This window comes from Pleurodeles waltl, chromosome 6, assembly GCF_031143425.1.
Source record: "Pleurodeles waltl isolate 20211129_DDA chromosome 6, aPleWal1.hap1.20221129, whole genome shotgun sequence".
Classification (NCBI taxonomy): domain Eukaryota; kingdom Metazoa; phylum Chordata; class Amphibia; order Caudata; family Salamandridae; genus Pleurodeles; species Pleurodeles waltl.
Window position 1 is genome coordinate 686,077,166 of NC_090445.1, and position 14,391 is coordinate 686,091,556.

The 14,391-nt window shown below is 41.5% G+C and overlaps 1 protein-coding gene across 1 annotated transcript in view; it reads right to left on the bottom strand.

Annotated features, from left to right (window-relative positions):
* LHPP (phospholysine phosphohistidine inorganic pyrophosphate phosphatase) overlaps positions 1 to 14,391 on the bottom strand; it is a 175,210-nt gene that overhangs the window by 50,769 nt on the left and 110,050 nt on the right. Inside the window, exon 3 of the mRNA XM_069239130.1 lies at positions 7,341 to 7,494. Within this exon, the coding sequence (XP_069095231.1) occupies positions 7,341 to 7,494 (154 nt within the window). The remainder of the gene's footprint in view (positions 1 to 7,340; positions 7,495 to 14,391) is intronic.

A 14,391-nucleotide genomic window follows, 5' to 3' on the forward strand; every position in this document is an offset into this window, starting at 1 on the left:
GCCCGACTTCCAGAGAGGAATCGACACAGCACCTGCCGTGCAGGAGAAATTTCCACACAACGCCCACCGGATCGACGCAGCGCTTGTGACTTCGCTCCGCAAGCCCAGGATTCCACGCATAGTTCCCGGGACACCATAAACCCCCGCAACCCGAAGAGGAACCAAGTCCGCGCGCCGGAAGTCAGTGTGCGAAGGGGCGAAACCGACGCACACCTCCCGGTTTTCCACGCATCGCCTCCTCTGCGGTCCCTTGCGGAGATTTTGCACGTGAACCAGGTACTTTGTGCTGCAAGAGACCCTTTATTGTTTTTAAGAGACATTTATTTGTTTTGAAAAGACTTAAGACACTTTGGCCCTCATTCCAACATTGACGGGCGGCGGAGGCCGCCCGTCAATGTTGCGCGTCAGGAATACCGCTCCGCGGTCCAGAGACCGCGGAGGGTATTCCAAGTTTTCCCCTGGGCTGGCGGGCGGCCGCCGAAAGGCCGCCCGCCAGCCCAGGGGAAAACGACCTTCCCACCATGAAGCCGGCTCGTAATCGAGCCGGCGGAGTGGGAAGGTGCGACGGGTGCTACTGCACCCGTCGCGTATTTCACTGTCTGCTATGCAGACAGTGAAATACATTTTGGGGCCCTCTTACGGGGGCCCCTGCAGTGCCCATGCTGTTGGCATGGGCACTGAAGGGGCCCCCAGGGGCCCCGCGACCCCCCCCCCCCCGCCATCCGGTTCCCGGCGGGAGAACCGGCAGGAACTGGATGGCGGAAGGGGGAGTCGGAATCCCCAAGCCGGCGCAGCAAGCTGCGCCGGCTTGGAGGATTCCTTGGGGGCAGCGGGAAACCGGCGGGAGACCGCCGGTTTCCCTTCTCTGACCGCGGCTAAGCCGCCGCGGTCGGAATGCCCCGCGGGGCACCGCCGGCCTGTCGGCGGTGCCACCGCGTCCCGCGCGGAAGTAATCCGCCAGGGTCGTAATGACCACCTTTATATCACTTTTCAGGGATATCTCTACACCTACTTATTGCATTTTAATCGTTTTGACCTGCATTTATCCAGATAAATAGTATATATTTTTCTGAACACTGTGTGGTGTATTGTTGTGGTGCTGTATGGTGTTATTGTATGATTTAATTGCACAAATACTTTACACATTGCCTTCTAAGTTAAGCCTGACTGCTCAGTGCCAAGCTACTAGAGAGTAGGCACAGGATAATTTGGATTGTGTGTGACTTAAGTTCAGAAAAGATTGTTTATTCTTTTGTATGTTAACAGAAGGAATAATAATAATAATAATAATAATAATAATAATAACAATAATACTAAAACAAACAGCAGATCAAATTGGTAGGTAATATCACAGAATTACATACATAGTTTGTTTGTCTTTGTCCATGATGTAACAATGAGTAGGTCGACAATGTAATGTAAGCATACATGGAACATAGTACTGGATATTCTAATTAAATAAAGAAGAGAAAATAAGAGGGGAGAATAGACGGAGTAAGAGAGAAGGTGAGAGATAAAGGAAGATATATGGCTTATTTCTGTAGGGAGTAGGTAATTTGGCTTGCTGGCAAGTAAGCGGATTGAGCTCTTGGTATTGAGGATGAATCATCCAGAAGAGATTGTTCATGGGGGTTTACTGGAAGCACAAATGTTATCTAGGGCGCCCAATATATTATTTGAGTGAGTTTTCCATGGGGAATGTCGGAGCGCTGTATTGTCGGCACCACGTATCTGAATTAACCAGGATTTAACATTAGTTTTGTGCGTGGTTTTCCAATTTGCGGTAACCGATTTGATTGCTGCAGTGAGCATATGGTCAAGAAGGAGGCGATCCGATTGCGGTTTGATGTTGTTATCTAGGAAGCCATTAATTAAGTATGAAAAATCGTTTCTTGGAATAATGTGGAACAATTTAGAGATAAAAAGGAATACTTCAGACCAAAATGGTTGAACCTGTGTACAAAAAAAGATCAGATGAGGAAGATCCCCAGTTTCCTTCTGGCAGTTCCAACAAGTAGGAGTATCTGTTATGTGTATTGTGTGTAGGCGAGAAGGTGTCCAGAAAATATTATGTAATGTCCAAAATTTAGTCTGCAAAAGAATAGGGGTGACTTTGTGTAGAGTCACTGATCTCCAGATTTTTGTCCAGTCTGAGTCTGTAATTACCGACCCAGATTGGATATTCCAGAAGGCTAGGGTTTTCTTCAAAGGGTTGGTAGTTGATTGATGGAGGAAATGGTATAGCTTAGAAACCTGACGTCTATTTTTGAATAATTTCAGGGTTAGGGGAAGAATTGATGGGTCTTCCTGAAGGGAGTGAGTTTTTGACAGTGCTACTTTAAGTTTGAGGAAGTTCTAAAATTCCTTGTCTTCAATATGGTATATATTTTGTAGATTTGCAAATGTATGAGGGTTGGAGGGCGTACCTAGTTGCTTTGGATAGAAGATGCCCTTGTTTATCCACCAATGGATGCCAATGGAGGGTTTGTCCTTTGTATTTGATATTAGGGTTGTACCATAGGGAAGTGGAGTTAGAGAATTTCAATTTAACTTGTAGTTTATTGTTAATGGAGAGTAGTGCACGTTTCGTAATCCTGAATAAATATTGAGAATATGGAATATGTTATATGTTTGTCAGTAGAAGTGAGTAGAGTTTCTGGGTCTAGGTTCCCTAGTATGGCTTTTTCTGCGTCAAACCATAGAGGGGTGTAATTAGAGACTGGTGAAAGCCAGTAAGATCCTAGTTTGGCAATCTGGTCCAGGAGCCTTATTATCTTTTAGTGTGTTATTTATATCCGTGATTTCTTTTGTGGACAATGTTTTGGTTAGTGTCTTCTTATCCCCTTCTTATAGCCTGGGTAAGTTTAGTTTATGTAGGTATGTCATACATTGTTCAGGTGTAGTCTGGTTGTTTTTGGAGTATAACTCCGTGTAGAATTGTCTAAAAGTGTCTATGATATTTTGCGTGTTGGTGTGGACTAAATTTTGCTTATCCGTAATGGCAGATATTTTCTTTTGGCTTTGCTTATGTTTTAAGTATGAAGCTAACATTTTCCCTGCCTTGTTGGATTCACATAGTTTAAGGTCTTTAAATGTATTAATCCACACTCCAGTACGTTCACTAAGTATTCTGTTGTATTCATATTTCTTAGAGGTAAGTTTGTTGAGGATCTGTTTAGCAGTGTTATGATATGAGAGGCTTCTAAGAGGCCAATTTCATTTTCTAGGAGTTGTTTCTTGCTTTGTTGATTGTAGTTTTCAAATCTATCAAAGTGCCTCTTAGGGTAGCTTTAAGAGCACCCCAAAAGGTTTGAATATGGACATCTGTGGTAGCGTTATTTGACCAAAAATCAGTAATGGCCTGCTCAATTAGTTGTATATTTTCTTGGTCTTTTGAAATCTTGTTGTTAAATCGCCATTTTTTAGTCCGGTTTCTGGGATTGGACCCAGTTATTAACGTGTTGATGGAGGAGTGGTCAAAGATCAGTATTGGTGAGATGTTTGTTTGATCTATGAGATGAGTGTGGGAACCTAAAGATGAGGATATAGTCTATTCTTGTATACGAGTCATGCGGGTGAGAATAGAAAGTGTAATATCTCACAGCCGGGTGTTGGAGTCTCCATGTGTCTTTAAGATTGTGTTTCAAACAAATGTCCTTTGGAATTTTTTGTGCTTTGGGTGGGCGATAGTTACATCTGGATTATCTGTCTAGTGTGATATCCAAGGGAAGATTAAAGTCACCCACAACTATTATGAGATCGTTATTTGGTATTTGATCTATTTTTCTTGAAATCATGTTCCAGAAGTCACGGTCGTCGTTATTTGGGCCATATATATATATGTATATATATATTTTAATTACATGTATTCTTGCTACATCACTCTTTAAAGTAGAGCTGACCCATCTGCCTTCTGTAACTGCGGTGTAGGATTCATTAGTTAGACTGGCGTTTCTGGAGATCAAAGTGACCACACCTCTTTTTTTGTGGGTTGCCTCTGAACCGTGGATATCAACAATCCAATTAGTTTTAAGTTTTAGTGCCTCTGATTCAGAAATTCTCGTTTCTTGAAGGAGAATAATATCACCTTTGGATTTGTAAAGATGGCTCATTATTTTCTTGCGTTTTATCTGATGATTTATGCCCTTCAAAATCCCGTGAAATGATGTTAAATATTTTCTTTATTAGGGGAGTTAGCCATCATAAAATGGGAGGAGATAATTATGTGTAGTAGTATGTTGTAGAGTACTTTCTATCAAGAAAGGACACTTACGTGGAAGTGGAGTCGTCTTAATATGTATTTGGAGACTGCAAACGTGTGTGCTATACCTAAAGCTGGGTTTAGTATACCAGTATTCAGTGTATGTATATTGAATTGAGCTCTTGTTAACTACGATCCTACGAGATGGATTTTTGGATAATTTTATATCATCTCTATACTGTTCAATGGTGAGTTTCAAAAGGGAAATAGAATAGGAAGATGAGAAAAAAGGGAGAAGGAAGAAAGGAGATGGAAAAGATACAAGAAGAAAAAAAAACACCCCCCCACCCAAATAACCCTCCCCCCCTTACTTTGAAATAGTGCCATGGAGATGGCAACAAAGAAGAGCAAAAACATTTCTCGTGGCAACGCAGAATAATAACAGCTGTAACATATATACGCTGCTAAACAATTAATATCCCAGGGGAGAATAAACAAAGGACTAACTAGTCCTGTAACTCAGGTTAGAATATATTTTTGTCAACAAGTGTTAGTATTTAAACAACAGCACAAAAATATTATAATATTCTCAACATATTCATCGATTAAAGTTATTCTAGGAGTGGTAACCTAATTGTCTAGCATTATGAGTGTATCAAGAGATAGCCTCATGTATTTATTATATTCTACTTTTAGTCAACAGGATGGAGTGGGACTTCTTAGTTGATGAAGTGATACAATAAACATAGCTCTCATAATAAGCCCCGACAAAGCCTAAAAGCAAGGACAGATTCCAATTGTGTAAAAAAAAAAAATTACAAAGATACTTGTAGTACTTTGTATTATAATAATGCTATGTTGCTGTATACAATGCATACCTAACCTACTTACTAAGTTCAGACCAAAAAGGGTTATGTTTAGACCAGTATGCTATGAGAGTCATTGGTCAAAGGGTGGAGTGTAATTCCTGGGAATGCTTTCATCAAGGAAAAGTACAGATCCTCTGTCTCTGGAATGCGCACTGGGGCAGTTCTTTAGCATGTTTTCAACGCAGACCGAGTACATACAGCCCTTGAATTTCATAACCAAAGGGACGGGGAGAGTGCTAGAATTTTCCTCTTGAGTTTGTTTAAGGTAAATAAGGTGGGGAAACTTGCCACTGAGGTAGAACAACCTCGTCTGAATGTGGACGCATGGTTCAGGGAAAACAAATCCCATTTTGGAAGACCTCCTGCCTCAGCCGTTCAGGGTTCCTCGGCTTGATGCTGGCAAGGATGAAGGATTCAACCCCCATGGTGATGCATTTCAATTCTTAATAATTACCTAGCTTGACTATGCATATATATATATATATATTCCATCACAAATACCACCTTTGGGCTGCCGATCTCTTGCACTGAACGGGTGCTTAATTCATGAAAGGTGGCCTTCACGCTTTAAATTCGACAACGATGCTCCCAAAGGAACTTCCATTAGCACTCACAGGTTTCAAATTTTAAATTTATTCACATCCAGGCAGACGTGTTCCGGCAAAAACTGCCTTTCTCAATGCCCATTTGCAAATGATAAGGTCTTCCATCAAACTTTCATTTTAAAAGTCTTTCCCTCGCTCCTATTGGTGCACAGATCATTATCAGTAAAAACGGACTATTTATTCCCCTTAAGTCCCTTAACATTCTGCCGCCATCTTTACATGATTTAATGGCTGTAAGTCATTCCACTCAGTGCACCCACTGCATATATTCATTGTTTATGTATTGCACATTTCTGTCAGTCATTGTTTAACTGAGTATTTTGGCATATACGCGTGTTTCACTGCATTCAAGTTAAATGCTTATGTTCATATTTACGTCTGCTTTTATTTGATATCCGGGCAGTGCCTTAATAAATTCATTACTCAGACTGAGTACTGCATTCTTTGGCATTGTTTCCTCTTAATTTACAGTAGAGCAGCACACAGAGTAACCCGTCCACCAAGTTATATATCAGGCCTTAAGTCAGAAGGTAAAATCCAGGGCAGGAAGGCCCGCTTGGTGTACCCGACCCATGCGTCATTGCAGTCAACCTGAAATTGTGTCTACGTGCTGGTCAACTACAAACAGTGAATGGCCACTTCAGTTTTTATTGGTGTTTTTTTACTTAAATCTTTTTAAAAAATCATTTAACCGGCTCCCCTTATTGGAATTGTATAATTTTGCTCAATACATTCGTCTGTATGTTTAAAAACTGGTTGTGGGATTTGTATTCGGCTGTGATTTTACTTTTTAAATCTTTTGTTACTGCTCAATACTTTACACATTTTCCTAAGTCAAGTCTATCTGCTCTGTACCATAGCTACAAGGCGGTTGAACCGAGGTTTAAATTACTGAACCCTTGAAAGTTTGTGGTGTTATTCCTTGTGGTGGGCTCCCATTCACCTCAATTAATAATCCATTCACCGCAATTAATAATCCACTTTATTACAGTATCAATGTGTACACCTGCAGCCCTGAAGAAGTCAAAAGAACGGAGTGCATGTTGGCTGACAAACAAGGACTGATGAGCTAAACATACCGTGCATTAATTAATTCATATAGCAGGGCTGATTGAATGAAACAACACAATACGATTGTAAAAAAATGCTTTGTACACAGCTGAAAATAAGGACTGATGTTATTAACATTCTGTATGCTATTAAATTCAAAGTGACATATTAACTGGGAAAACTAAACAGATATTTGATTTTAAAGAGTTTTATGTAACACTAAAAGAAATCTGCCATTTTCACTATAAAGGGCTTCTTACCTGGTAAAGTATTATTGTGTGCAATTATGGAGTGCAATCCTCAATGATAAATGTTTAATGCGTCTCTATATTTCCTGGTTGGCATCTACAGATAACTGATGGAGATATATTGCACCCAAACATAAGATTTGCAACTCATATTGAAATCTCTCATTGAAGATGTGTAGTTCACTTGCCCACAGTTGCCAGATTATATAGACTACTTATTACCACTTGTATGAACTCCAAGACCTGATTGGGGAATAAACACTCACTGTCGCAGGTGGATTTGGCAACTCACATTTGGACTTTGGATAAATACTCTTACCCGTAGGACGTGAACACTCACTAATACCTGCAGGATGTGCACACTCACCCTCTTCCCAAGGAGATCAAGAGTGGCTTTTGCAATCCTATCAGAACCTGGAAAGCTTTGTTCATGTTACTGTAGGTGAAATTCTCTGCAGCATCCCCAATCACCACGCAGTTTGGGTTCATCTTATCAATCCGATCAAACTCTGGAACAAGAGCTGCAAAGAAAGGAATGCAAAGTGTGTTAATTGTGCCAGTGACCCAGACTACTCCAAGTACTTCCGCCTCATACCTCTACCTCCATTTAATGCATCCACTCTTCTACGTACTCCACTCTCTTCCAGCCTGAACATTCTTTCAGGCATTATCTCCACTTCTCCTTGTACTTCACTTGCTTCTCCAGGTACCCTGTCCCAGCACTTCTTCGCGTACTCTGCTTACTCCACATCCCTCATTATGCATACTCTACAACGACCTATGGCCACTCATCCTGGTATTTCACCTACTCCTCCAAATATCCTACCCACACTTCTCTAGATACTCTGCTTACTCCTCAGGCACTCCACCTATTCTTACAGACAGTCCACTTTTTACATTCTTGCTGATTTTTCCTGGTACTATGGCCAGTCCTCCTGGTACTTCACCCACTCCTCTATTTAGTCTCACCACATTTCTGAAGGTACTCTGCTCATTCTTCCTGGCAATCTGCCTACATTACACACTTCTCCAAGGCACTCTTCCTTGAACTCTCCAAGAATCTCTGACTGCTCTTGCATTAACCCCACCTACTACTACAAATGCTCTGTTCATGTCCTCAGGATTTTCATCAACTTTACCAAGCGATCCAGTTACTCCACCCACTCTCCTGTGCATTCAGCCAGCAAGGACCATTTTACCAAGAGGTTCCGTGTTTCAGTCACCAACATACAGGAAACGTATTCTGAATGCAGTAGCTTTACATATTCTCAACCAACAGTTACGGAGGTCCCATTTATCCAGGGATCGCAGAAACAGTGCCAGAAATCACAGAAATAAAAATATAGTACGAGTCTCCAAAGTGTATTTGGGCTAGTCTTGCCTTTGCTTTACAAGTCCACTTTGAATAACTCCTTAAGGACTGGTTAGAGTTTGCTCATGGATAGGCTGGATGTCTGAATTATAAGTTCTGGCAGTACAACTAGTTAGATGCTAAATTCATTCTGTTCTGCTATGACTCATAGGAGCCATCTTCCTGGCCAAAGGAAGAATAAATCATGCATAAATATGATACACTCTAGTACCCTAGAGGCACGTGTGATTCTGGATTTCTCAGTCCTGGACTGAAGAACTTTAAATTCAAATTCCCAGACTTAGAGAGTACACTGAAGCACTATGCCAGTATTAGGCTGAAAGACACCAATCCGTGCATCAGTCCTCTCCCCTAACATGGTCTACTTGATTCTAGAAAGAAGTGAGTTTTGAATTCAAGTGTGAAATTAAAATGTAGGAGAGATGGCAATTACAAGGAAAACGTGTAGCCAACTCATAAAGGAGTAAAAACGTGAACCACGAAAATGCTGTGCAGGGGATGAAGCCTCAGGTGATTTCCGTCCACTGAGATTGGTACAAAATCAGCAATGGCAGACAAAATAACTGTTTGTTGTATCCCAGACCAAAGAGAAAAACCTCTAAACTGAGACTCAAAGCCCCACAAGTGGCAACAATGGTAGAGCGGGTCCATGAAGAGGGAGATGGCCAACCTTAGCAAGCGAAAAAATTTAATCAAATGTATAAAGATCCAATGCACTACCTCCCTGTGGCATGAATAAAATAAGTAGCTGATCATAGCAGTCATTGTTTCCAGGTGGCGGTCACTGGTGTTTACCACTGCTGTCCCAGTGCCACAGATACCACTGGGCGCTGGTTGGATAGCCAGGTTACTTCTTATATGCATGTGACTCTCCAAGGCCAGTGAGTCGAGAGGTCAAGTCTTGCGCCAGGAGGTGGTAGGTGGTTTTGAACAAACCCAGAAATTATACTCGATAAGTAATCACACAGTGAAATCAATGTTAAGTCACAAGAACATCTTTTATTCAGAGGTAGGGCAGCAGGCTAGTTCAATTAATGATCAGCACAAACGAAGATGTGCCAATATCACCTTCAGGGGCTGATATCTGTTGATGAACACAATAATTGCACTCCGTCCCAAGTATAGGCGTGCAATGAGTGAAGTGAAGCAAGCCGTAGGGAATGCCACAGCCAAAGGTTTTTTCCATAATAAACCCCTATATACACTGGGGAAGGCTGCTCCATAGCGTGCAAATTATAAACATGGGATGGCCTTTGTACTGTGAAAGGGATGATGTACCACAATTGAGAGTGCCGACGTTTTCTAGCTGGTGGAACAACTGTGGCTAAATACTGAATGGGGATATGGTAAAAGCTCGACTTTTATGACTCGTTCCACCAGTCATCCTAAATAGAATACTAGCAAATGATTTTTCTTAGGTGACTAGCAACACAATAAGGAAATGGATCCCTGACTGATTTGGATCTAGTTTTTCTTCAGAACAAGGATGGCGGTGAGAGCCTTGCTAAGATTCTGGGGCTTCATAGGAATTTAGACGTATGTAGAAAAGAAGGCCTTTGACCTCTGTTGCCTCCTAAGAGTGCTAATCTGAAACAAAGCACTTAGCCTTTAAGTTAGCTTCCATGACATGGGTAGCATCATGCCCGGTTCTAGTGGGTGGGCCAGGCCCACCCAAACATGACCTTTGGCCCTCCCAGTAACACCAAAAGAGGCCACAGAGAAAGCACCTGTTAAATGCTTCCTCCATATCGGCAAATGTGACTTTTTGTTTAACTTTTGTTTACTTTAATTATCAGTCAGGAGTAGATGAGAAATCTCTAGAATACATGTTATAGTGCAATTTTTTTTTAATAATAGCTGTTTTACTTGTGTACTAATAGGAAGAAATATACCACCTTTAGTGATTTTCACTATTTTTCTACTCTCTGAGACAAAACTCTGGGCATGCCCGTGAAAAGAAAACTGCCCGGTGGTGAGCTTAGCTCATGTCTGAGGCAAGCTGCAGTGGGGAGGTGTGTGTTGGGAAAGAGGAGACAGGGGTTTACCCGCCAATGATGAAGCCGGTGCAGTGGCACCAGAGCCCAGGTTGTAGGCTACCTCCAGAATTGTTGAAAGTTGGGCACACATTGGCCCACCTAAACGCACCCTTGGCCCATCCAGATATGAAGTCCTGGAACCGGGCCTGGGTAGTATCCGCAATATATGCACCACTTGCAATGCTGGATTAGCGTATAAACTTTATATATGACTAAACATATAGTGTGGGGGGGAAAAGGGTGATTGATTAATATTATGGGATGACAGAACAGGGAATCTTTGGAAAAAAGCTATGATGGTGGCTCATAAAGCGTAAAGATATTTTGGATTCCTCATTCGAGAGGTGTGCACATTCCTGTCATCCAGAAGTATACACCTATAATTTATCTGTTCCAAGAGAAGGGTCTAGGAGGAAGCTAGCAATGAGAGAAACAACCCCTATTTATGAAACTGTTCACGGTAGTCAGCTGTCATTCATAAATCTGTAAATAACGCAATATGTCAAGGCGCAGAATAACTAGCCAGTTGCAACTGTATTCCCTGAATTCCTTAACAATGTATTTTAGTAACAATAATCGACTTGAATTAGTAAATTCCAGTTAGTGCTTGGTGCAGTCACAAAATAAGTCAACCATGTTTTATGTTTGTAAATATTGAAACCCTGAGAATATAGGCACATATTCTCTGCACCTGATTTATTCTAAGAGTACACTAAAATGGAAACACTAGAATGCCTGTAAATACACGCCTTTCGCTCATCTGAGCACATTAGTGAACCTGCACACTTCAGTCAGCGAAGAATGTAGCCGCGAAGCAGGCATGTCATGAACACAAATATATCAAACCAATCTCTTATGATTTCAACATGTTTTGTCTGCTTGTGAATATCTCAATTGATCATTACATCACACATATATATATAGTCACTTAAAAAAAAACAAAGGTTACAGTGACGTTATAGTTTGGCTCACATTTTAAACAAAACGTTCAAAACCATAGAAATTCACCAGTTATAGCTAGAGTTATCACAAGTAACTATAGCTCGTGCCCTGAGGTAACTACAACTCGCTCCCCCGCCATGCACAATTTGTCAAACATTTTATTGCAAATATTACATTGATAGTATCAATGATGTAATAAAAAGTGTCATGAGTGCCATATTTTGTGGTGTCATGAGTGCCATAATTTGTGGCGTAATTAGCAGTGCATGCCCGGGGCACGAATTATAGTTACCTTAGAGCAATACTTCAGTAAAATTTACAAAGGGACGCAAGCCCACCGTGAGTGGCCCTATGTTGATTGGTAAATCTGGAGAAATGCAAGACAGTGCAATTCGCTGTTTTGCGGTACTCTGCACACCATAATCTACATAGCTGCTAAATTTCACATACATCTGTATGCCACGCCACTGTAGCCACTCCACTATACGCTATTTCAACTCTACGCCACTCACACTCTATGACTCTCCATTGTATGAGACTCTATTCTACGCCACTCCACACTATTGCACGCTACGCAACACCACTGTATGCCACTCCAGTCTATGTCACTCCACTGTACACCACTACACTGGATGCTACTCCACTATATGCTATTCCACTCCAGGCCATTCTACTCTACGTCACTCCACTCTATTCCACTATATGCCTCTCCACTCTATAACACTGCACTGTATGCAACTCCAGTGTACACTACTCCACTCTACGCCACTCCAGTGTATGGCACTCCACTCTACACCACTTCATTCTATGCTATTCGATTGGACACACTCCACTATATGCCACTCCGCTATATGCTATTACATTGTATCACACGCCATTGTAGGCCACTTGTGTACCCCACTCCACTGTATGATACTCCACTATACACTCCTAGACTCTACACCACTCTACTGTACAACACTCTGCTCTATGCCACACCACTGTAGGCTATTACACTATGCACAACTTAACTCTACGCCAGTCCACTCTACGCTATTACACTGTGTGCAATTCCACTCTAGGTCTCTTCAAGGTACGTCACTCCACTGTATGCCGCTCTGCTAATTGCTACTTCAGTATGTGCTATTCCACTGTATACCACTCCAGTCTATGGTGTTCCACTGTATGCCTCTCCACTGTATTCTGTTCAACTCTACACCACTTCTGGGTGTGGCATTCCACTCCACGTCCCTTCGTTCTACACTATTCGATTGAACCCCTCTCCAATGTATGGCACTCCGCTGTATGCTATTACACTCTACCCAATGCCACGGTACACCACTCCAGTTCATTATACACCACTCTACTGTACGCTACTCCACTATACATTATTACACTCTATGCCACTCCACTATACAACACTCTGTTCTACACCACTCCGGTCTATGCTATTACACTGTACACAACTCCACTCCACACAAGTTCATTCTACGCTATTACACTGTATGCAACTGACTCTACGCCCCTTCAGTGTATGCCACTTCACTGAATGCCACTACACTCCTCCAGTATATGCAATCCACTCTAGACTATTCCACAAGACAGTGAATGGTAGAGTATCAAGTTATAGTTAGTATTCTCTGGTTAGCGACTTGAAAAGAGTGTGTAACAAGATCCGCTACTTATAATTAATTGAAAGTGGTGGATACATTGTAAATGGAAGTTATAACTATAACTTTAGAATTTCTAAAATTTGAGTACTTTAAACTTGGTTTATATAAGGGAAATAAGTCTTCTAAACTATAACCAAGCATTAACCTTTTGTGTTTTTCATTGATATATAAATTCATATATACACATACTGTTCTGCAAACAATCTTGCTTCAAGGAATACAACAAGGGCCTCATTACAAGATGGCAGAAGTAGTGTTGACCTGAAGGGACACTGCTTGGGGTAAATACAAGAATTCCAGTGTCTCTAGGCTTGGAATTATTGGGTTCTCAGACCAGACCCGATGATTCCAGGCCAGGGATGTAGAATTCCTATCGCCCGACACCTGGGACATATTGTTTGGGGTCAAGGGCAACAAGTTTTCATGTTTAATTTGTCCTTGGGACAAGTCAGCCCAACCCCCTGCAGCACAAAACCTTTGGCTGCCAGTTTACAAAGAAGGGAACTGTCTGCAGTGGAGGTAATATGTGTGCCCATATATTAATGCTGTTTGAACTTGTATTTATAGTTTATTAATGATAAGCCTTCAATATTAGGGTGAGCATTGTAAATAAAAGTTTTAAGGTCACACTGCACTACTGACAGTAGTTCCAGTAAAAATAAAAAGTGTAACACACGTTTGAAAAGTTTAACACTATGAGGCTAGGTATAATGCTCCCAGAAAGCTCTTTGATTAAAAAAAATGCAGGAAAAAAAGGCTTCAATAAAATGAAATTTTAGGTGCTATTTCTTTGAAGCGTCATTTAACAAAACGTGTTGATACATGCTAATATTTAAAAAACATATTCCTAATGGAAAATCAGTGTAACCATTTTCAACAAGATTATGGGAAGCATGAAAATAAACAAGCATTGGTAAAGGTAACCAATCTGACATTTTTTATGAGTCTTTTGTTTTCGACAATGCGGGTCTTGTTTTGACATGGCTTTTGTAACACTTTATTGTTGTGGGGGCTGCCAGGCCCTCACCATTGTAATAAACACTGGCAAAAAGAAAGAACAGTTTTTGGTCTCAAAAAGCACACATTGCCACCAATGGCGTAACAATCAAACGCCCCGTAGCCCCCTCCTCGTGGCCCCCTCAGCACAGCACCTGTCCTGAATGAGTCTGGAGGGGGGGGTGGGCTCCATGTTCTTTGCAGGGGGGCCCTCCAGTTTCATTATGCCACTGATTTCCACAGTAGTTCCTGGCACTGAACAAAACGACTTTGTGTGCCAATATGCTCCTTGTGGAAGAGTAGAATGCGATCACTCATGGTAAAGCCAGCTGAAAGAGGGAGGAATAGAAGTTTAATAAAAACAAAATGTCTGTTAATGCCAGACCTAATTAGGGACCCGAATCTTAAAGAAAGTCACAA